This window comes from Synchiropus splendidus, chromosome 17 (genome assembly GCF_027744825.2).
Source record: "Synchiropus splendidus isolate RoL2022-P1 chromosome 17, RoL_Sspl_1.0, whole genome shotgun sequence".
NCBI lineage: Eukaryota > Metazoa > Chordata > Actinopteri > Syngnathiformes > Callionymidae > Synchiropus > Synchiropus splendidus.
In genome coordinates, this window is record NC_071350.1 from 14,880,498 (window position 1) to 14,902,040 (window position 21,543).

The 21,543-nt window shown below is 46.9% G+C and overlaps 4 protein-coding genes across 9 annotated transcripts in view; 2 read left to right on the top strand and 2 right to left on the bottom strand.

The window, feature by feature from the left end:
- On the top strand, positions 1-5,619 carry dpp3 (dipeptidyl-peptidase 3). The gene is made up of 19 exons (XM_053846255.1): positions 1-66; positions 950-1,087; positions 1,420-1,564; positions 1,635-1,724; positions 1,842-1,979; positions 2,049-2,123; positions 2,192-2,282; positions 2,355-2,485; positions 2,575-2,705; positions 2,775-2,833; positions 2,912-3,106; positions 3,184-3,296; positions 3,366-3,458; positions 3,543-3,605; positions 3,665-3,789; positions 3,909-4,029; positions 4,117-4,296; positions 4,369-4,531; positions 4,617-5,619. The coding sequence occupies exons 2-19, from the start codon at positions 963-965 to the stop codon at positions 4,760-4,762; spliced, it is 2,184 nt and encodes a 727-aa protein (XP_053702230.1). The 5' UTR covers positions 1-66; positions 950-962; the 3' UTR covers positions 4,763-5,619.
- On the bottom strand, positions 5,127-10,243 carry LOC128747966 (ras and Rab interactor 1-like). Of its 2 annotated transcripts, none has more exons than XM_053846261.1 (8): positions 10,169-10,243; positions 8,991-9,115; positions 8,686-8,756; positions 7,537-7,740; positions 7,313-7,427; positions 7,132-7,204; positions 6,889-6,980; positions 5,127-6,816 (listed from the first exon to the last, which is right to left on the bottom strand). In XM_053846261.1, the coding sequence occupies exons 2-8, from the start codon at positions 8,995-8,997 to the stop codon at positions 5,729-5,731; spliced, it is 1,650 nt and encodes a 549-aa protein (XP_053702236.1). In that variant the 5' UTR covers positions 8,998-9,115; positions 10,169-10,243; the 3' UTR covers positions 5,127-5,728. The 2 variants fall into 2 exon arrangements, with proteins under 2 accessions (XP_053702236.1, XP_053702237.1); XM_053846262.1 differs by having other exon boundaries at positions 8,964-9,115.
- Positions 9,676-16,278, top strand: rbm14a (RNA binding motif protein 14a). 2 transcript variants are annotated; one of them, XM_053846264.1, is made up of 9 exons: positions 9,676-9,717; positions 10,209-10,388; positions 10,651-10,835; positions 10,933-11,097; positions 11,349-11,458; positions 11,547-11,828; positions 13,333-13,568; positions 13,726-14,103; positions 15,263-16,278. In XM_053846264.1, exons 2-9 carry the CDS (start codon positions 10,228-10,230, stop codon positions 15,264-15,266), a joined length of 1,521 nt encoding a protein of 506 aa, XP_053702239.1. In that variant the 5' UTR covers positions 9,676-9,717; positions 10,209-10,227; the 3' UTR covers positions 15,267-16,278. The 2 variants fall into 2 exon arrangements, with proteins under 2 accessions (XP_053702239.1, XP_053702238.1); XM_053846263.1 differs by having other exon boundaries at positions 13,726-16,275.
- LOC128747965 (phosphatidylinositol-binding clathrin assembly protein-like) overlaps positions 15,787-21,543 on the bottom strand; it is a 23,607-nt gene continuing 17,850 nt past the window's right edge. For 3 of the 4 annotated variants that reach the window (XM_053846259.1, XM_053846260.1, XM_053846257.1), the window contains one exon: positions 15,788-21,291. In XM_053846259.1, the coding sequence (XP_053702234.1) occupies positions 21,277-21,291 (15 nt within the window). In that variant the 3' untranslated portion in view covers positions 15,788-21,276. Of the gene's footprint in view, positions 21,292-21,543 lie in introns of all 4 variants that reach the window. The other variant, XM_053846256.1, reaches the window with a different exon arrangement.

Consider the following 21,543-nt stretch of genomic DNA (forward strand, 5'->3'; position numbering starts at 1 on the left):
GTTTTTGTGCAACTCTTACCGGAAGTGAAGAAGCGTGAGACTGCAATTTGACGTCGGTTAAATAAGGTAACTTCATCTCACAGTCTCAATTGAAAACTATATTTTTCGTTGCGTGAAGCAGATGTCGCCTTTCTTTATTAGGCAGCTTGGCATTCATTTACTTTACTCACGCTCCTCAATATAGCAAGTTTTATTAAATGAATGGAGACTACAGTTGCCGGCTTTAGCGTTAGCAAATGGGGGCTAACGGACACGTCAATTAACGGTTAGATTGAATTTGTTGCGACTTTAAGCACTTGCATTTTCGTCCCGTTTAAGTGAGATTATTGACGACCAACAGCAATTTCAGGCGTGTGGTGTCATTTCACCCCTTGTTTCCATGTGAATTAGATGTAAAATTGAATGGGAATTGTTGTATCAATTGGAAGGGTGAAGTCCATGATGGAAAGTTTTTTACTATGAATCATTACAGTTTTATGGGACGCCCTTTCTCCTGCAATGAGTGATTATACTTTCGATTTTGACGCACAAGTTAATGGCGTGTCTCAGTGGGAGAAAACAGCCAGATGGACCAGGTAGATGGATTCGGTTCTACTGGATCCGGTCCAAGAATGAACCCCAACATTTACTCGGTGAAAATGAGCAACTATTATTTTTTGTCAAGTGCATGCTTTTTCTGTACTTTTCCAACCTGGGATCAGTGATGCAAGTCTGTCGATCTGTTTACCTTTGACAAAAAATAATCAATGAAGTTTTGTATTGTGTGATGAACAATCTGATTTTTCTTGTTCAGCCAGATTTACATAATGTGACACGTTTCATTGAAAGTCAAAGAGAACTGATAATACTATAAAAAAGGAATCTCATTCCACAGCTTTCAATGTTTCTTGTCTCTGTTGGGATTAGGTTAACCTCTTTTTTTTCCGTCTCATTTCTTCTTCACCATCAGTAAGCTTCCAGAGATGGTGGACTCCCAGTATTACCTGCCCAACAGCATTGGGATTTCTGCGCTGGACTGCGCTGAGGCATTTCGGTTGCTCTCCCCTCAGGAGAAGATGTATGCGCACTACCTGTCACGCGCTGCCTGGTAAGTGTGTCATAACCCGAAGGAGTTTGAGCTGCAACTCTAATATGTTTTTTTCCATTTACTGTTAGTTCTTGGTGGAGTTTGATGAAGTTGACATCCTCCACAAAACAATGATAATATTCAAGATAGTAACATAATTAAATTGTTTTTGCATCAAATTACTCACATTGTGTCCTACTGTCTCCTGTTTTAGATTTTGTCAATGTCAATATGTTATCAAAAATCATGTTTATCTTAAAATAACACAATTTTTTCCCATAAATTAAAGTATGTTTTTAAAAATAGTTTAATTGAAGGGTGAACTCCATGAGTTTTTTTCCCTCCCGCCTCAGGTATGGAGGTTTGGCTGTGCTGCTGCAGACTTCACCAGAGTCCGCAAACATATTCGTCTTGCTCCAGAGGATCTTCAGGAAACAATCTCCAGCACAGTTGGAACAAGTTGCCACAGCAGCCGGACTGAGCGCAGATGAATATAAAGTATGACTTTTTCATCCAGAAATGGCACCAGCAAGAAATGCACCTCAGCTAATTTACCTGTCATTTTCAGGCCTTCCTGGTGTATGCAGCTGGAGTCTATGCAAACATGGGCAACTATAAGTCTTTTGGAGACACAAAATTTGTCCCAAATCTGCCAAAGGTGAGAATTCAGTCTTGCGCACGTTTTGTCTCACTGTATCCATAAAGCCTAAAGTCCCACATCTTTATCACTTGTTCCATTACACTATCAACATGTGCCATCTTTGTGAACCTCCAGGACAAGATGGGAGCTCTGGTGAAGGCCAGTCAGGCCTTTCAGGAGCAGCCTGCTGAGATGGAGGCACTGTGGGACAGCTGCTCGTGTCTCGTCTACTCTCTGGAAGACAAGCAGAAGCAGCTGGGGCTCGGTGACAAGGTGAATTTAAATTCTCATGACTCTTAATGTGGCTTCAAGAAATTACTCAACGATCTCTTGTCTCATTAGGGAATCACCACATATTTCTCCGGGAACTGCTGCATGGAGGATGCTGAGCTGGCTCAGAAGTTCCTTGACTCAAAAGTGAGTCACATACACGACCTACAACAAGTCACCTCGCTTTTGTCTGAGTGTTCTTTTGTTTCCTCCAGAAACTCTCGGCTTATAATACACGCCTCTTCAAGAAGGACATCGGAGCCAAAGCCTGCTATGAGGTGCGCTTGGCGTCCGCCATCAAGAAAGGTGTGTTTTATTTGGGTCGTGTTTCGTGTTGTGTCGCTGGAGTGACGAACAAATGCCTTTGTACCTCCCCAGACTGTGCTGTCGACGGCGAATGTGAGTCTTGCTGTGGCACCTTCAGTTTCGAAGACAAAGAGTTCACAGTGAAACGAGGAGATTACGCTCCGATAATGGAGAAAGTCTGTTTTTATCTGGAAAAGGCCCAGGTGAGAGGATGAAGGTCACCAGTTGATTCTGGATCTGACCCTCTTTTGCCTCCGTCTCACTTGTACTTCTTGCCCTGGAAATTACTTAGGCCTACGCAGCAAACGAGAACCAGCGACGGATGATTGAGGAATACAGGCGCAGCTTCTCCCTCGGCTCAGTGGAGGCTCACAAAGAAGGCTCGCGCTTCTGGATCAAAGATAAGGGTCCGATTGTTGAGAGGTGAGCTCACTCCGCCATTTGCGCTTCAAATCCTGACCTCGCTTCACCTTCTCGCTCGCCGTTTTTCAGCTACATTGGCTTCATTGAGAGCTACAGGGATCCGTTTGGATCCAGAGGGGAGTTTGAAGGTTAGCACCATGAACAATTTTGAAACATCAGTGCCTTTAATATTTCATCTGAGAGCATTTGCTCTTTTTGTTCTCAAGGTTTCGTGGCGGTTGTGAACAAGGCTATGAGCGAGCGCTTTGCCAAACTGGTGAGCTCAGCGGAAGTGTTGCTGCCGGAGCTTCCTTGGCCCCGGGAGTTTGAGAAAGACAAGTTTCTCAAACCAGACTTCACCTCCTTGGATGTTCTGACCTTTGCCGGAAGTGGAATTCCAGCTGGCATCAACATTCCTAACTGTGTGTGGTGACGTGCCTTCCGCACCGTTTCATGATGCCGCAGCACTTTGTATGACTCGCTGTGCTTCCTCGTGTAGATGATGACATCAGACAGTCGGAGGGATTCAAGAACGTGTCGCTGGGAAACGTGCTGGCTGTGGCCTACGCCACAGAGAAGGAGAAGGTCACCTTCCTGGAGGAGGATGACAAGGTGTGTTGTCCTGAGAGCCTCCTCCTCTTGGTGATCCACTCCTGAACTTTCTCCTGTGTTTCACCCCAGGATCTCTTCATCAAGTGGAAGAGTCCGTCATTTGAGGTACAGGTTGGACTTCATGAGCTGCTGGGACACGGCAGTGGCAAGTTGTTCGTCCAGGTCAGCCAAACAAATGTTGAAAAAAGAATTTACATTTATTCACTGTGATCATGTCCTTTCTGATGCCTTCCTGTTTCTCTGTAGGACGACACCGGCAAGTTCAATTTTGACCGGGAGAAGGTTGTCAACCCGGAAACGGGCGAGCCGGTGAGATTGCTTTCCTCCGACCCGTCGGAAACAAACGCATGACCCGTGTCTGCTCCCAGGTGTCCAGCTGGTACCAGGGCAGTGAAACGTGGGACAGTAAATTCACCACCATCGCCTCATCTTATGAGGAGTGTCGTGCAGAATGCGTCGGTCTTTACTTGTGTCTCAACAAGGAAGTGCTCAGGTCCGTCTCACACTCACTTCGGCCTGGCCCTAAATACTTTTTGAAAGTCAAATGTTTGTTGCTTGTCTTCCAGTACCATCAGGGTTTATTCAGAACACAATTGTTCTGTTTTCTTCCAGCATATTTGGACATTCTGGCCAGGAGGCAGAAGATGTGGTGTATGTAAATTGGCTCAGCATGGTTAGAGCAGGTCTCCTGGGTCTGGAGTTTTACACACCTGAGAGCAAGAGCTGGAGACAGGTAAAGTGTTAAGAAGAGATTAAATGTCTTCTCATGTGAGTGAGAGTGAGTGATGTTTTACTGCTGTGTCTTGTCTGAACGCGTCAGGCTCACATGCAGGCTCGCTTTGTCATCCTGCGAGTGCTGCTAGAGGCGGGCGAAGGTCTGGTCACTCTGAAGGAGGTCACGGGTAAAGACGGGAAACCGGACGCCAGGATCACAATTGACCGGAGTAAGATCTGCACCGTGGGCAAGCTGGCCATCCACAAGTTCCTCTGTAAACTGCAGGTACTCGTCTTGCTATGTAGCTTCCAAACAAACCCTTGCAGCTGCCTCACGATCCCTGCTGTCTCCTCCAAGGTCCTGAAGTCCACGGCTGACGTGGATGGTGGCCGGGCACTCTACGATAAATACTCCTCAGTCTCAGACAGCGGTGCTCACAACTTCTTGCGTCTCCGTGAGACCGTTATCCTGAGAAAGGAAGATCGCAAAATGTTCGTCCAGGCCAACACACGAGTCAACGGTTGGTGAACCTTTTGATGACGGTAGACTTCAGTTTTTAACCTTAAATGTCACAAGCTCATGTCTACTTTTGCTTTGAATCTCAGGTGAGAATGTGGAGCTGCTGGAGTACGAGGGCTCCATGTCCGGTCTGATCCAGTCCTTCACCGAGCGCTTCCACGAGGACTGTGAGCAGCTGGAGTTGGACCTCTTGGAGCTGAGCAGGGCAGACTCCTGCTGCTGGTGCTCGTGATCCACCATTTAAAAGAAAAAAAAAAAAAAAACAAGGCAGAAATCTGAAACGCTACAATGCAGAAGCCTTTCAGGTGACACCTACTGAGAGCGAAGCAGAACCAGAAATGATAAGTGACTAATAAGTGAAATTGTCTTAGCCAATGTTGTTTTTGCAATTTTGTTAATCGACTGTTAAATTTGAAGACAGTAAGTACCTCATACAAATTTTGTCAAATGGACTGTGTGATTGTGGGTTTTTTTGGCTTCTGGTGTGATGATGATGTCATGTGGGATCAAGATTAAAATACTTGGGATAAGAGCTTGTTTTTTTATAAATTCATCAGTACAAAGATTCCACACAAAAGAAACTTGTGATTGCACTTCTTTAATTTATCTAAAGCTGAGTGACTTGGTAATTTAACATTGGGTCATTAGATCTATTGGGACATTTCCTTTCTGAGCTTTCCGTCTGCAGTGTTGGATCAGTTTATTGAAACACTTCAGACCTTAATCTTCCTTTTACACTCACCAGTTGTCAGTTGAGCTGCTGTGCCTGTTTAAAAGTTGAAGCAGATATTTGATGATGCATTCAGGGACTGTCAGAAATATGGAGCATTCTGCTCACATATTGTCACCTCCATTCCACTCCTCCATACGCTCAATACAAATCACTACATCGTCACCAAACATCATTGTCGCAGAGACGCATTCAATTCAGACCTCAAATTTCCACCAATTGGACACATCACTGTGACACCCTGAGAGGCAGAGTGGTGCTAGCAAAGTTGAGTTTATGAAGTGGGAGTGATTTAACAAAGTAATGATAGGATGTAAAAAAAAAAAGTTTGTTTAAAGATGTTCGCATTTGCTCACAGGCCATAGTTCTGAGGATACTGAAAAACCCAGACCATGACAAATGGCCGCATCATAAATGAAATAAAAGAAGAACGTGAACTAAAAACATTCTATTAAAAGATTTCAGAGGTTATTGGGATGATTGGGCTTCTGCTGCCTCCTCCAGGCTGCTGAATGAACTGCAGCTATCAGTGTTATTTAGTGACGCAGGAACCAGATGATTTTCCTCTTGAGGCATTTGCTTATCTCTACATGTTTCCTTCACCTGGTCCCCCTCAGTCACCTCTCCCTCTGGTATCTGAAGGTCTGAAGGAGTCACTGGTCGGTCATAGACCTGCTCAGCAAGCGGAGTCAGGGAAAGGGAGGTGAAGGGTGAGAGAGGTAACAGGGCCCTTGGTGAGGGAGAGGGCGACTGATATGGTGAAAGTGAAGGGGAATCACCGGCTGACTCACATGGAGCAAGAAAGAAAGAGGGGTTTGGGGAAGGAGATGGGAACTGATACGGTGAGAGAGCAGGTGCGGCCGCGGGGGGGTCACTGGCTGGTGAGTGTGTTGCACTTGCTTTGGCTGGGAGTGGAGGCGGTAGATAAGGAGACAGCGATGGTTGTGAGGTGACTGAAGTCGGGTCCATGTAGTCACTGGGCAGAAACTCCGGGATCGTCGCCAGAGTTTCGTCTTCAGGCTGTTCTACCTCAGGTACCTGGGGTCCTCCAGTTATGTCGGCAGTCAGGAACTGGCCGGACTGGTCTTCTTCTTGGTTTGGCTTTGCAGCACCCCGTTTGAGACCTTTGGCTTTGGGCAGTAAGGGAGGTGGCGGCGGAGGAGCCAAAGGAGGTGAGAGCAGCGTGGAGGTCTCGGTGGACACTCGCACCTTCAGGCTGCGTTTACAGAGGCGGCGCCGTGACAGAACATTCTGAGACTGCAGGAAGAGAGGGTTGATGAAGCAGAGGGCGCCCTGGCCCGAACCGCAATCCAACTCCAGAGGGCTGCGCGTCGTGATGGGGCAGAACTCGTGGAACAAGGTGGGATTCTGACCCGATTCTTGGCCCTCAGACTTTGAGTCAGCTTGAGTGTCTGCGTCAGGGGGTAACTGTGGTGAAGCAGCAGGGAGAGGAGGTGCAGCAGCAGGGGCTGAACTCTCAGCACCAGGCTGCTTTTCCTCATCAGACTTTGGTGCTGAACGCGGTCCACGAACGTTGAGGTGTGAGTTCCAGAATTCTGAAGACAAAGAAGACGTTATTGTGCTTCAGGTTTGAGGGTTGGAGTTGAATAATTCTTTCGAGCACAAACCTATTCCCATGTGAGAGATGGACTCGAGCTCCTTGTGTGACGTGGCCTTGGCGATGGCTTCAGGAAGCTCCAGAGGGAATGGGAGGACGTCTCTGACACACATGGAACGTGACATTACAAACCTTTAGAATACATTTAGTGATAGTGGAGAGCCAGAAAAATACCATAATGTCATCAGATAGCACTAAGCCTTGCAGATTCTTCACCTTATTCTCATATTTAACTGTCAGTATGGGACTTTACCTGCTGACACAGTAGAAGGAAATGAGTCTGGGAAGATCCGGGAAGCTGATAGCAGAGGTTTCCAGAGACAGGGCTGGAATGAAAAGCAGGATTAACAAATGCACCTGACAGTTGCTATCTTCATCTGCGGAGCTAAAGATCGTGATCATTCCTGGTCTCTGTGTCTGTGTGGGGCTCTTACTGGGATGCTCCTCTCTGATTCCAAACTGCTGCACAAATGACGGGACGCTGTCGTCGGCCAGTCGCACGCACAGAACATTCGTCTGCGACGTGCGAGACTTGCGCACCAAGAATGTCTGCAAGAGAGGACCGGATTGTTACCGACCCGAAAGACTGTATCCACCCAGTGTGTAGTATAACAATGAAACATCATCAGAGATGTGAAGGTTTCAAGGCCTCACTGACCCCAGGAGGTTCCCTCTGCAGGATGTGCAGCGCTGTGGCCGGGTTGATGGACAGCTGCAGCCAGACCGGTACCGTGAGCAGAAGACGGTCCAGAACGCTGATGCTCCTCAGCGAACCTCGTCCTCTTTGGTGGCCCAAAAACTTCTTTTGGGATGATTGACTGGGCTCTGGGAAATCATACAGGGGGTCCTCCTGCAGCGCCATCTGTTGGTGGAATGTTGAAAGATGTGAAGTTATTACAGTGGTACACCTCGGTTTTCGAACGTCTTTCGGTTTCGTTTTTGAACGAAAATCCAGAACTGAAACGCCCCCGAAAAAAGCCAGAAAAAAACATAACATGCGCGGTCCGATCATCTGACCCACGACGTGCTTTGTTATTGTGTATAATGCAGCCTCTGTATGCAGACGTGTCCCATTAGCTACATTTCCTGACTGTTTTTTCTTCATATTGAGTTGTAAAACCTTTCCAGTTTCCGCACTGGACCGTGGTAGAGTGTCACAGGGGAGGTGCTGGAGCGCTCACTCCAGGGTTTGATGTCCTGTTGTGGGCTGGAGCTGGGACAGGGATGAGGCGAGTCTGGGACAGAGCGTGACTTGGTTTATGACTTTGTCACAGCCAAACTGCACAGAAGCGCACATTCAGAGCTGGACACGCACCGGGCACCTCTTCACTTCTGGAGAGACGTCACTCACTCGGCAACCCCTCCCACATGCAGCGGCCACACACATAGAGGAACAGCCACCTGCAGCAGACACTCTACATTCACTCCTACAAAAGCCTATTTTAAGGCTTGGAACGCATTATTTCTTTTTCCATTCATTGTAATGGGAAAAATCCATTCAGATTTCAAACAAATCGCTTCTCGAACGGCCATCTGGAACGGATTGTGGTCGAGAACCGAGGTTCCACTGTATTATTAAAACAGATCTGGAATTTATATTTATATCAACTTAACACACATTGAAACTAATAACACCCATTTGAATTTCCAAGCAGAAACCCACCAACACGTGCACGTATAAGAAGTTATAATGGCTCCACTTCATAACACACACACACACACACACACACACACACACACACACACACACACACACACACACACACACACACACACACACACACACACACACACCTAGTAAATCTACCTGGATTGTGTCAGCAAGTTCAGACTTGGTGAAGCGCAGCAGCTCAGACAGTCTCAGGGAAGTATGAACCTCTGGACATGAAGGAAATACACACACACACAAAAATGAAATCTCCATGTTTACACCCTCTCACACACGCGCGTCTCCAATTTACTGTAGTTACGCCGTAGTTGACAGCTAACCAGAGCAAATTCAACATTTCCTCTCCGTTTGTTGACAAACTCTATCAAGGCTTTGGTCCGCCATCACAGCCAACAAAACAAGATTCGCATATTTACCGGTTCACCGACAATCGCTGGTCTCACCCCACATGGATCCATTTATCTGAAGCTTCTGGTGTAACTTGACAGCGATTCAAAGCGTTCTCCAGACTGCAAGACCGCGACCTGTCGTGACGTGTGCTGCTATGGCTCCGCCCACCTGCTCTCACCTGGAAGTGTATTGCGGAACAATGGAACTGTTCTTCAATAAAAGCTACCAGATCAGACAGTTATTTTTGAGCGACATATTATTACGATGGGACTAGTTCTACATCGAGGGTTTAACAGCTATCTCCACCCGATCTTCTTAGGCAGGCTCTTCCAAAGTTTCTTCATCACTTAATAAACCAACACCGAAATGTATATATATCTAAGTCAAAACAGCGCAAATCCATCCATATTATCCAGCTTCCCTGAGGTCCAGGGTGCATACAAATATGTCTTTTATAAAGAGACCCCGCCTACAGGCACATTGTCGGCTACTAATATTGATGACAGTGTAATATTGAAAACAAAAAATAAGAAAAGAAAAAGGAGCAGAAATTTGCACAAAAAAAGTGAATACTCAAGCCTTTGTTTTTAAAAAATATATACAGTATATTTGAAGGCAACTTAACGCCCATGTCTTTGATTCCAAATGAGCGAGTCTCGAGTGAAATAATAGGGTTAAAACGTTCAAATGAGTTCCAACTGAAGCGGAGCGCCCCCTATGATGACGCCGCGGCGGACCGGAGCCGGATGTGATTGTTGAACAGCTCCAGGACCGCGTTGGGTAAGAAATCCCCGCCGCTATTGTACACTCAATTCCCGTTGTTTTTGCACGTATAATCGTGCTTTCTTCGCGCCCTCGGCTGCTGGTTTGCGAGTAGAGTGTCGGATCGTGATTCCCTTCCGCCTGCGATTCGTGTTTAGCACGGTGTTGTGTTGTTAGCTCCCTCGGCTAAGGCTAACGCGAGCTAGCTAGCTGCTACATAGGTCTCCATTTCATTATGGGGTTTAGCGATGATTCAGCGACTACATGTTCGCCTACTAAGTGCAGAGATTAAAATACTATGAACGGGACAATTGCTTGCTCCGTAGGGTTCCGTAGGAGTTATTTGCGTGTTATGCTGGAGACTGGCTAACAGCCCCATTAGCCCGGGAGTTTATGGCGGTGCTAACTTCGATCGCCTCGTCAACAAGTCATTTTATTTAAAAAAAAAAACGTCTTAAATGTTCTTTACCACTATTTATACCTGACCACAGGATTGTATTCTCTTGCAGATGCTTGGTCGGTCGAGAGATGAGCGGTGAAAACGTGAAGTTGTTTGTGGGTAACTTACCTCTAGATGCGACCCAGGATGAGCTTAACAAACTCTTTTCTCCGTTTGGGGAGATCAACACCTGCTCCTTGCTGAGACAATATGCCTTCGTAACCCTAAAAGGAGAGGGGGCTGCAGACAAGTAAGTAACCCCTCTGAACAGATGTACTGTGTCCTGGATGCCCGCCTGTTTCTTTGCTGTATCAAATGAGGGACATGGAAATACATTTGGATTCTTATTTTTTTTTAGGCCTGAAACCCATTCAGTCATGAACCATAACCTCCATGTGTGTCGTGGTTAGCAGAGGAACTGAAAAAGTGTTTTTGTGTCACTTCATAATTCAGAATAAAAGACCCAGCAAAGTGTTATTTGCTGTTACTGAGCAGTGTCTTTGCTTTTGCAGGGCCATAAGGCATCTCGACGGCAAGGAGTATCGAGGCCGGCCGCTTGTGGTGGAAGAATCTCGGGCTCGACCGCCTAACTCCACTAAAGTGTTTGTAGGGAACCTCAGTGCTACGTGTTCAGCAGATGATTTACATGGGCTTTTTTCAACTTTCGGAAGAGTTTTAGATTGTGATAAAGTGAAAGGTGAGTCAGTCTTGGAAAATACAGCGACTTTAAAATATAGTTAATAATTTTTGTTTTTATTTCTCAGTCATCATAATCATTCTTTTCCCCTCCACAGCAAGATTATGCTCAAATGTCGGTTATGCATTTGTACACATGGAGAGGAAGGAGGACGCCATGACAGCCATCGAAGCGCTCAATGGAACTCTCTTTAAGGGCCGGCAGCTGGCTGTAGAGCTCTCCAAAGCTCAACCTTTGGCCAACCAGCTGATGTCATCAGGAGGTATTTTGGGCTTGAATGCTACACTTTACAGTTGAAAACAGATGGATTCACAACTTGCTACGGATTCCTGATAAACATTGCAAGATGACTATCAAATGCTAGTAATCAGTTTTTAACTTATTAGTTTTGCAACAGTTTCAGCACTGATATGAATTGTAAATATCCTGTGTGTCAAGAAATCGTCTTTTGATTCCCAAAATTCACTCAGTAATTCAGATCGTGGATGTCTAACACATTTTTCTTTGTTGTAGGTGGTAGGGAAGGCCTTCTTCCCCGACCGTCTCCCTCGATGGAACATCACCAGAGTCAGGCGGCTGTGCTCGCCGCAGCTGCTGCGGCTGCGGCTGGACTGCCGATCCAGGTGGGAGCATCACTGGTCATCCAGATCATGTCTTAACATTCTCACCTCTGAACCCAATGAGAAGTCATCTTCCTTTGTTACTGCGCAGGTGCAGCAAAGTGTCCACAACTCCTTCTACAACACCACCTCCTTCGACCCCACCTACGCCGCCCTAAGGGGAATCACCAGCTCTAAAGGAGCAGACGGGGTGATATACGGCGCTCTCGCCAGCCAGGTGTATGGGACAGTCGCTGATCAGGTGTATCAGGATATGACAAATCATCATGCTGCGCCGGTGAGTGTCGCAGCCGAACCGGAGCTGCAGCCGACGCCGGATCCAACAACTCTTTTCGAGGCAGCAAGAGCAAAGTTCTTTCAAGAGGGACAGAAGGTAAGATGTTGCTGCTTCTAGGGACCTGTTTGTTAGTAGAATAACTGCCAAATGGACCAACGTGTTTCAATAAAACCTTCACGGTTGGTTGGAAATGGGTCACATAATTCAGCCTGGGTGTCCTGAGGACGCCCTGAACTGCAGTCTTTTCTCAGCAGATTATTCCTGTATGATGCCCTGTTCGTAGTGTTATCACACTGGTTTCCATGAAAAGGGTGTTTTCGCCCGGTAATTTTGACAAATATGATCGAAATGCCCCGATTCTCGACCCTTTTGGAGTCTTACCTTGGCCATCTCGCGAGTCGCCACACTCGGATAATGTGGACTATAATCCGGTGCCTGTCTGTGGTTTCATTTTGTATGTATTTATTTATTTAATTGGTACAGTACAGTTGGCTCATGTTTTCACAGGTCATTAAATGACGACTTAATGGGCAAAGGGGCCTAGAGTTTTATTTACTAGGGGGGTAAAATCAATCTGAAAAAAAATATTTGCATAATAATGATCTTCTAATGAAATATTTGCAGAAGGAAGTAAATCTTATTGGACTATTGACCTATGGTTACAACAGCACCTAGGATACTGACTCGCACCAATGGTTCAGTTCACTGGAACCAGTGACTTAACTACATAGTCAGGAGTTTAGACACACAAAAGGTGCGGAAGTGCAGTGGATGCACAAGCGCTAACAAAACTAGCTGTAGACAAAGGCTGTGTCCCATTTCTCACTCTTTAACACTGGGTTTTGCGCGTTCATGTGTAAGTGTAGTGTGTCCCAATACTCCCTAAGACAGAGAGCACTCGCCGCTCACCACTTGATCTGATCCCTTCAAACCGAGGGTGACTTGAAATGAAGTGTGAATATGAAGTGTGGATAGATTTCCAAGATACCAAAGTACTTTATTGAAAAACAATGTTGGTTAGGATAACAGGGACATTTTAGTGAGGACGACTACTCTTCCGTTTGTATACTTTCTCTGAAATCACACGTTAGTGACCCAAATGGTCTACTGTGTCCGACAACAGGAACAATACAACATGTATGTACAACAGTATGTTTTTATTTCTTCTTAACAAACAACAGTCGGCTAGCATCCAGGCTAATGCTAACATCGTCGTACCTCTAACAGATCACCGCAATTTCCGCCCATTTCTTCTCTGCTGGTTCACCAAACCAAGTGAGATCATCAGCGCCAATGCAAAAACGTTGGAGCTGGCATGTCCGAAACGTCCCCAACACTCAATATGCAGGAAACAAAACTCAGCTTGGCAGCCAATGACACGTTGTCTTTACATGTGACGTCATGAAGTGTCGTCCCAATTCTTCACTTTGTCGTCGGAGGGCACTCAGAACCAAGTGCTAGTGTTAGGGTGAGAAATGGGATACAGCCAAAGTTTGCGTTACCGTTTAATGATGCATTCTTTCAAGTTATAGTGGCAATAACATGGGGTCAAAAGCAGGATACCAATGAACAGAAACGTAACGCCTAGTGTGACTCGCAGGTTCTGGCAGAGCAGCAGGCGGGAAAGAAGGCGACGGGCACAGCGGCGTCGGCAGAAAATGAGCGCGACCGAAGCCCAATCCGAGGCAACCGAGCCCCGCTGCTTCCAGACCCCGTCCCCGGCTCCTTCGCACAGATCAAATCAAAGCGCCGCACGCTGCTGCCAACTCCACCTGGAGCGTCGGAGGATGCGTCCACGGCAGCCACCACAGCTGATGCTTCAGATCCTGTTGCAAGGTACAAGTTCAATGATGGTTGCTTTCTTTAAAAGAATGAGACAAACTCCCTTTTAGATCACAGAACATGCTGATTTTCCTTTGAAGTCCAGAAGTAATGAGATGTCTGCATCGTAGTTACATGTAATTACATCATGTGTTCTTCTTCCTTCTCGCAGGTCTTACTCTGAGTACTACCAGCAGTTGCATCAGTATCAACAGTACCAACAGTATCAGCAGCAGTACCAGTACCTTCAGTACGCCTACAGCAACCCTCCCCCGCCGCCGCCATCATCCACCCCAGATTCCAATGCCGTCCCGCCGCCCCCGGGGACCTACACGGCGCCCCCCACGTACGGTGCGTCTGGAGCTTATCCGCCACCCGGCACGTACGACGCCACGGCCAGTTATGACGCTTCGGCCGCTGGCTACAACGCTTCCTCAGCGAGCTACAACACTTCGACGGGAAGCTACGACGCCTCCGCAGGCTACGCAGCAGGAGCATATGATTCATCCGGAGCTTATGCCGCAGCGGGAGCCTACTCCACATCCACACCGTATGAGCAGACACCCGCACACGGGCAATCCATGCCCCAGCGACACGATTACCCTCACACCACGCCAGAACCCCCTTATCGATAGTCGCACCACACACGACACAAACTAGATGAGGGACCGTTTTAAACACCAGTTTGGGAGCCAAGTTTCAGTGACTTCACCCGACGCATCTCCTTCTAGTCTTCATTTCTCCTGGCTGACGTGTTCAGATGTTTAAGTTTTGAGAGGCGTTGAAACGGAACAGACATATTGTCGGGTCAGAGCGGGCCTTTTTCTACACTCAGGTGTCAGTCTTGTGCGATGCTGTCTGGCAAGGTTTCAGTGAGCATCTGGAGCCGAAGTGTCTAGAGTTTTGTTTCTCATAATGCAAGTGGTATTAAAGCGAATGTACATATGGATGAGAGGTTTGACAGTCCTGATGTGAGAAGAGGAACTCACAGGCATGTTGCGTTCTTCTCTCCACTCTTTAGTTACAGAACTGCAGTCGGCTTTCTTATTTATGATCAGTTCGTGTTTCACAGCAGAACCAAGGTGTGAGGTTTGCGAGACTGAATTGTTTGTTGTACATATTCGAGGTCGTAGAAAACGATCAAGCGTGTGACCACTTAGTACAGCAGTTGTCCTCTACCTGGAGTTATTCCAATTGGTACTTTTGTAAATACATTATCGGACGATCACTCGGTCAAATCATGTAGGAGTTTGAAGTGGCAGGAAGTGCGGCCTTCCAGCGCCTGAAAGTGACTACAGTGCAGTTGTTTTGTTTTTGTTTTGTTTTTTTATCCTTGACATGAAGTTAGGTTTGTCATTCCTGCCGAAGCTGAGATAGCGTTCTAGTTCAGGGGGAAAATCCGCCAGCTTCTGAGGTCTGATCCTTCAAAGGAAGCATCCACTACCTTCTCAGGCTAATCATGGTTCAATTCACCGGTTTATTTCCTTCAAAGACAATCCACGGATATTTACGCGGTTTTCTGAGGTCTCCACAGCGTTTTGTTTCGTCTGACTTAGCGACTGCTGGAGATGGTAGTTGGGCAGAACTGTCAGCCTCGCGTCACAGTAGCTTCACTTCATTTCCACATGATTCCACATGTACACTGATAGTTGCATGCCTTGTTGTTGCTGCTGCTCCAGCCACCTTCTTCCTCTTGCTGATTATTGCAGCTAGAGTGGGAGGGAGCCCAACTGAGCCCTTGCCCTGGACGTACGCCACACGCAGCTGTAGCGTGGGATGGGGAAGTCAGCAGCGTTAGGCCAGAACTTGCTGTGGACGATGGGGTGCCCCCCCTCTAAGGTAAACACTCAGACCACACACTCCTGCCCCTCCCCAGAACACACACGCAAACATCCTGTGACAACACACACGTCCCAATCGCTGACTTCATGGCCTGTCCTCAAGAAGCTGTCGCCATGAAAGATTTTTATTTTTTGATTCAATTGGAATCCCGCCCACTTTCCTCCTCGCCTAGTGTTGCTGATTCAGCAGTATTTTGGGCGCCAACATTCCTGACAACTAAAACGACACCAGTGCAGCTGCCGCACCACGTTACTTCAGGTGCGGGGCGTGTTTGTAGGACGATCGCTTTACCTACACGCCACTATGGGGTTAAGTGCCTTGCTCAAGAGCACCTCGGTAGGCCCTCCACTTCCCAAATGTGTTTGCTGGCCCCCTCCTCCCCCTTCACCCCGGATCTGTTGCTGGTTCAACGCTCGCCGACGGAGAGTTTTCACGCCACATCCGACTTGTTTGAACGAACACATTTTGTTTTAAATTTTGTTCTTTTGTTCATTTATGATGTTTAATTATCAATAAACAATTTTGAACTGGTTCTGTGTCTGCTGTCTCATAAGTTTGTTTATTCAGAGCCACTTCCTGAACTGCCGTCCACATTACCTGCACTGACCACTGCCATTGGCCAATTATTTTTCTTGCCCTTCAGCCTAGGGGGCAGCATGAACCAGTCCTTCCCCCAGGCAGATATGTTCAACTCTTCAATGGAAATGAGTGAGACATACAACTTCCTTTTTAGACAAAATGAAAAAGACGGTGGCCTTGTTTCACCTGTGCATGGTTCCTCCTTGTGGTACATTTAGGAACATCCCACTTTTGACACCATTTGCAGTTCAGCAGACACAGTTCCAAGAACAGATAGGGCAATCACAAGAACAAAAAACCTCAGTTCACATGGAAAAAAACTTGCCCACCAGAATTCATTGTCCTCACAAGCTTGAGCGGCTGAAGCCGGTGAAGAAATCCCCAAAGAAATGTTCGGCATTAAATGAAGTTTTATTCCAGTTTCCTTCAAAAACAACTATGCTTATAAAATAAACACGGTTTACATTAAAATCCTGTCGAGAGATCCGTCACTGGAGCAGTAAAATGGTAACTTCCCTGCTGACAAGACTTGATCGGACCGTGAGCGGCGTTGCAGGTTGAGGTGGTTGCAGTGTTGTTGGCGGTTTACTGAGGTATAACAAAGTTCGAAAGAGACAGTCGCTGTTTCTTCACTGCAAAAAGGTATTTTCAGAGGACCAGCCACAAAGTCAAAACCACCGAGCAGCCAGGGTTAAAAGAGATGAAGAGAAGCTTAGCAGACACCATCTCAGATGGGTCCACCCCTTGTCTCTTCAGACTTCAGCCATATTTCTTCTGAGCTTTGCCTATGGATGAGTACGGTGATGCAAGAATACCTGCTGCATATTGCGACTGAAGCATCATCTGCGAACAGTTGCTTGGTTTCCGTCGCCAACCGATCCTTAACTGGCACGACAGAAAGTTGGTGGTGAAAGAACAAAAGTTGGACATCTTCATCTGTGAGTGAACGAAAGGCTTGTGCCTATGTTCTTCTGCTCAAATATCAGGGACAGACTGAAGGTCTGAAACAGATGACAATTTGGTCGGATCAATTGAACGTCCCGTCGACCCTCACGGGAGTTACGATGGAGTCTGGTGGTTTTAACTTGGTGGCTGCCCCTCAGATGGCTGTAAAGTGCAGATGACTGAAGAGAGCTGTCCGGGAGTGTTGCGAGCTAGTGAATTGGCATGAAGCTGAAATGAGGTCTGAAGCAGTCTTTTTTTTTTTTTGGAAAGTTTGAGCTACAAAAAAAAAAAAAAAATCTAGAACCCGTTGTCTCGCTGAGGACACTTGCAGGACTGGTTTGTCAGCAAAAATAAACAAACCTGGTTTCATTAAAAACCAGCCCGTTTCAAGAAGACGAGTTTTAATATCAGCTGATGACGGCAACAGACAGGACGAGACTCGGCAAGCACGTTAAGAACACCACACATTGTCGACCAGACCAAACACATATTACAGTACTTTTGACTTCCTATCGCAACGTCCCACGATGCTGCTGGCATAGTCGTAAAGGAGGAGTGAGCATTCAAACACACATATTGAAAATAGCAACGCTTTTAATAAAGAGCGGTATTACAAGACTGCAATGTCTAGCTAGCTAGGTGACAACTGACGTCAACATTCATGGTGTTTTACAAAGATGCAGTCGTGGTAACTGGGTTTGAAGTTTGATGCGTTACTTGCAAGTTGCATTTCTGCATGCGAGGCAGCCTTCAAACGGTTACAGACCTACATTGTAAAACTCTTGATTATGAATGTCAGCGAATGTTCAAAAAAAAAAAATTAAAAAAGAAAAAGGTCCCATGGAGAAATTTCCGTCACGATTTCCAAACACCACCGGTAAAAGTGAGAGTTCACACAATGATCATGCGTTTTACCGGGCACACAAGCCAATAAAAAAGACGACATTTAATCATGCAAATTATAGACAAAGACTCCTTTGTCTCCAAAAAGAAACAAACTAAAGTCCTTTCAGAGTTCTGACAACATCCGTCCATAGTGAGTAAGAAGAAGCTGCGCTTTGATGATGACTTTGGTGCAAAAATGTTCCTGCGGTAAGAGGACAGACCCTGTCCTGTCCACTCTCTGGATGAAGACACTCTTGGTATATACCAGTTGACACGCCCACCTCAAACCCAATCCTCCTGGAGATGGACACAAACATGACTAGCATCGGCCCCCGCCCTCCCGCTGCGTGGTGACGCCTTCCCAACACAACCATTCAAACACAGTTACAGATATCAATTGTCTCACATACAGTTAGTCATCCGCTGGGGTTGGGTCACTTCACAGAGAGAACATCTAAACACGTGGTTGGCGACTGTATATACAGAGGACACGCTAACAGTCAGGCGAACGGTTCCAAATCTGACTGAGAAACCCCCGGAGGAAGAACTAAACAGAGACGAGTGAAGTCACGTGGATTATCTAGAAATGGACCGGCCTTGCTCTGATTTCTCCCAAATCTCTGCTGGTAGATGTTGAAGGGTGAGATGTTCAGAGTGGCGGCGCCGCATCAACTGCTGTAACGACGTTCGGGCCCACGCAGCGAGACGGGACTGACTTAATGGGACTATTTAACGGCAGCACGAGGGTCATCGTGATGACCAAGTCGCTCAGCGATCGACCGTCGCAGCTGCTGAGCAACGTTGAAATGGCTTAAGTGCCTCGTTTCTCTGATGAAACACACAATTGATTCTTGTCGTTCCGGCCTGTTCGGAAGGTGCGAAATGCAAAACCACGAGGCACGGACGACTGAATGTGCAGGTGGGCGGAGTTTGCGGAGTCATGAGCGCCATTTTGGCTTTGTCAGGTCAGACATTTTTTCTTGCTAGTTCCATCCTGCTCCCTTGTTTAGTTGACATCCATGGGAGATGACTCCACCTACTCTGGACAGTTGCACTTCTGCTCTCTATTTCGACTAAATATTCCCTGTGTACTAAGGGATCTGGCACAAAACCAGATCTTTTGTCCAGATACAATGGAAATATATTACTGTATCAGCAGGAATCTCCTCGCCACGTTCAGTTATGTTTCAAGAGTGCAAACCAAAGTTCATTGAGTTATGAAATGGGAATGTAGTTATGGTGTTGGGCATTTTCATTGCTGGAGTGTTTAGACTACATGACCAAATATATTTGCTCACCTGCCTTGACTCACATATGAACTTAAGTCTCACCCCATTCCTCACCCATAGTGATGTGGATCCACCTTCTAACTTCACCTACTATAGCTTCAACTCTTCTGGGAGGAGGATTGTGTTTATAGGAATTTTGGACCATTCTTTCAAAGGCGCATTGGTGAGGTGACAGACTGATGTTGGTGGAGAAGGGCTGGCTCTCAGTCTCCGCTCTAATTCATCCCAAAAAAAAGGTGTTCTAGCGGGTTCAGGTCATGACTCTGTGAAAGGCCAGTCATCACCACATTCACATTCATCCAAACCAGGTGCTAGATTCTATACACCTGTGGCCGGGCCAAGTGTTTAGGACACCAGATTCGGACCATATGGACAGGTGAGCAAGTACTTTTGGTGTATCAGAACCGTGTCTGCTGAGTGTGACTTCATCACAGGCCGGTGAGCACAGAACTACTGCCTTGTGTCAAACTTGTGGCGTTCCTTAAGCTGCTCACAAGTTCGGCCATCTTTCTTTCCCAAGGTCAGTCAAGCACAAGCAAGTGATTCAGATCTGCTCACCGACCTGCAGGTCCCCTCACAGACCGGGCCCTCAGTCGTTACCGCAGTTGAGTCTGGAGCCACATTGGACTGACATCGAACACGACGCATGCCTGAGCAGCTTAACGCAACCCTGTTCGGCATCTAAGGGAAGGCAAGTCCACACAAACACACACGGAACACAGACATAGAACACACACATATAAAAAGAAACATCCCAGATCAATTATTGCCCCTTTTGACTGTACATCCCAGCAATGGTGTTTTTGTGCAGCAGAGCCGAGGCTCCATCTACAAAGATTTGTGCTATAATTATGCTCTATATACTTCTACGACCTTGGATTTGACATTAATCGGCTTGTTAATGGAGCCTGCTGTCGCTGGCGGAGTTCATCACTGCGTGACGTTCTCTGAGAGGCTGCCGTGACTTGAACTTTAGATCGGTCATGTGTAAATTTAGTATTGCATTAGGTGCATTTGGATCCTCGTGAATATTAGGTGAGGAATACTGGGTCGCCTCCAATACACGGCGGATATCGGCCATGCGTTCAGACGCAGTTTCGGATGAGGGATGTGAGCGGTCAGTGATGGAGAAGTATTTGTCCTGAACTTCACAAGAGTGATCAGTTATTTCTGCCCTTCACGACTCATTGTGTGCGACTCCATTTCTTGACCCCAAGCATCAACACACCAGCTCTCTGGATCAGGATTTAAATTTCAGTCCGAGTTTCACCGAACTTTCTGGAAAAGTGTCGTGTATTCGGGGCTCAACATTTAGGACAAGACCAGGACGAGTTCGAGCGCTTGACCGACGGTCACATACACACCGATTCAAGTCGTCTGCCTTTTTAACTCACAGTGCATTTTCTCCATGTCTGAGAAACCGGAGCGAGAAAATAAATCTCTACACAACGGTGATGAAGACACGACACGTACGACACCACAGCTTCTAAATGGCCACAGACACGTGGAGATGGTTCTATGGTATTGCACAGCAGAAGGAAATCAAAGGACGAAACACGAGTAAGCGCGAAGTTTTCCGGTGTTAGAGGTCAGTTTACATCCAAGCGCGCCGCCTCCGCCCGGCTCAGTTCCAGTGCAGTTGCACGTTGGCGACACGTTAGTGACATCAGAAATGCATTCAGGACAGATCGCGCACACATGTCCCCCGTCCCTCACGCTGGATGTCAGGTTGGCAAACAAGAACAAACGGAGCTGAGAAAAGACTCGTGTGCGGCTCATTGAGATGTTACTAGAAGAGAAAAGGGGCACTCAAACACCTCTGTGACCTCTGACATCAGGTGACCCAATCGAGATGCTAAAATCAGACCTTGGCAAAGTTCACGCTGAGTAAAGTGCGATCCGATCAGAGAGAGAGAGAGAGAGACGCGGGCGGGGTCTTTGGCGCTCGATTCAGCAGAGGTTTTTGAGAAGGTCAAGAGGCGGCGGTGAAGCTTCTGCTCCTCCACTTTGTCGAGTCGTCACAAAACTGTCAAATCACAGGCTAAGTGGAGTCATGTGGATCGACTGAGCCGGACCTCTGGTGGTTCCCTTTCTCCTCGCTCTCTCTACCTGCTCTTTCTCCCTCCGCCGGATTGTGTCTTCCACTCCGTCTCAGCTTTGCTGCCATGGTAACGACATCATCACTACATGAAGTGCATCTGCAGAGGAGTAGAGAGAGTCATTTCATTCCGCGAAACGCTTTATTAAGGTTTCAGACGTTTGATATTCAAGCCGGTACAAACACCGTGTGTTGTCCCACCGTCGTGCTTTGATGTCTTGAATCCAGGCAGGGGGTGTGTCCCCCTGCTTCTTACTCTCATCACAATTCCCAACGCCCATTTTCTTCTTGTCAAGCTACCAAGTTAGCTTCCCAGTGTTCCCCATTTAATACATGGAAAATGAAATCTGAA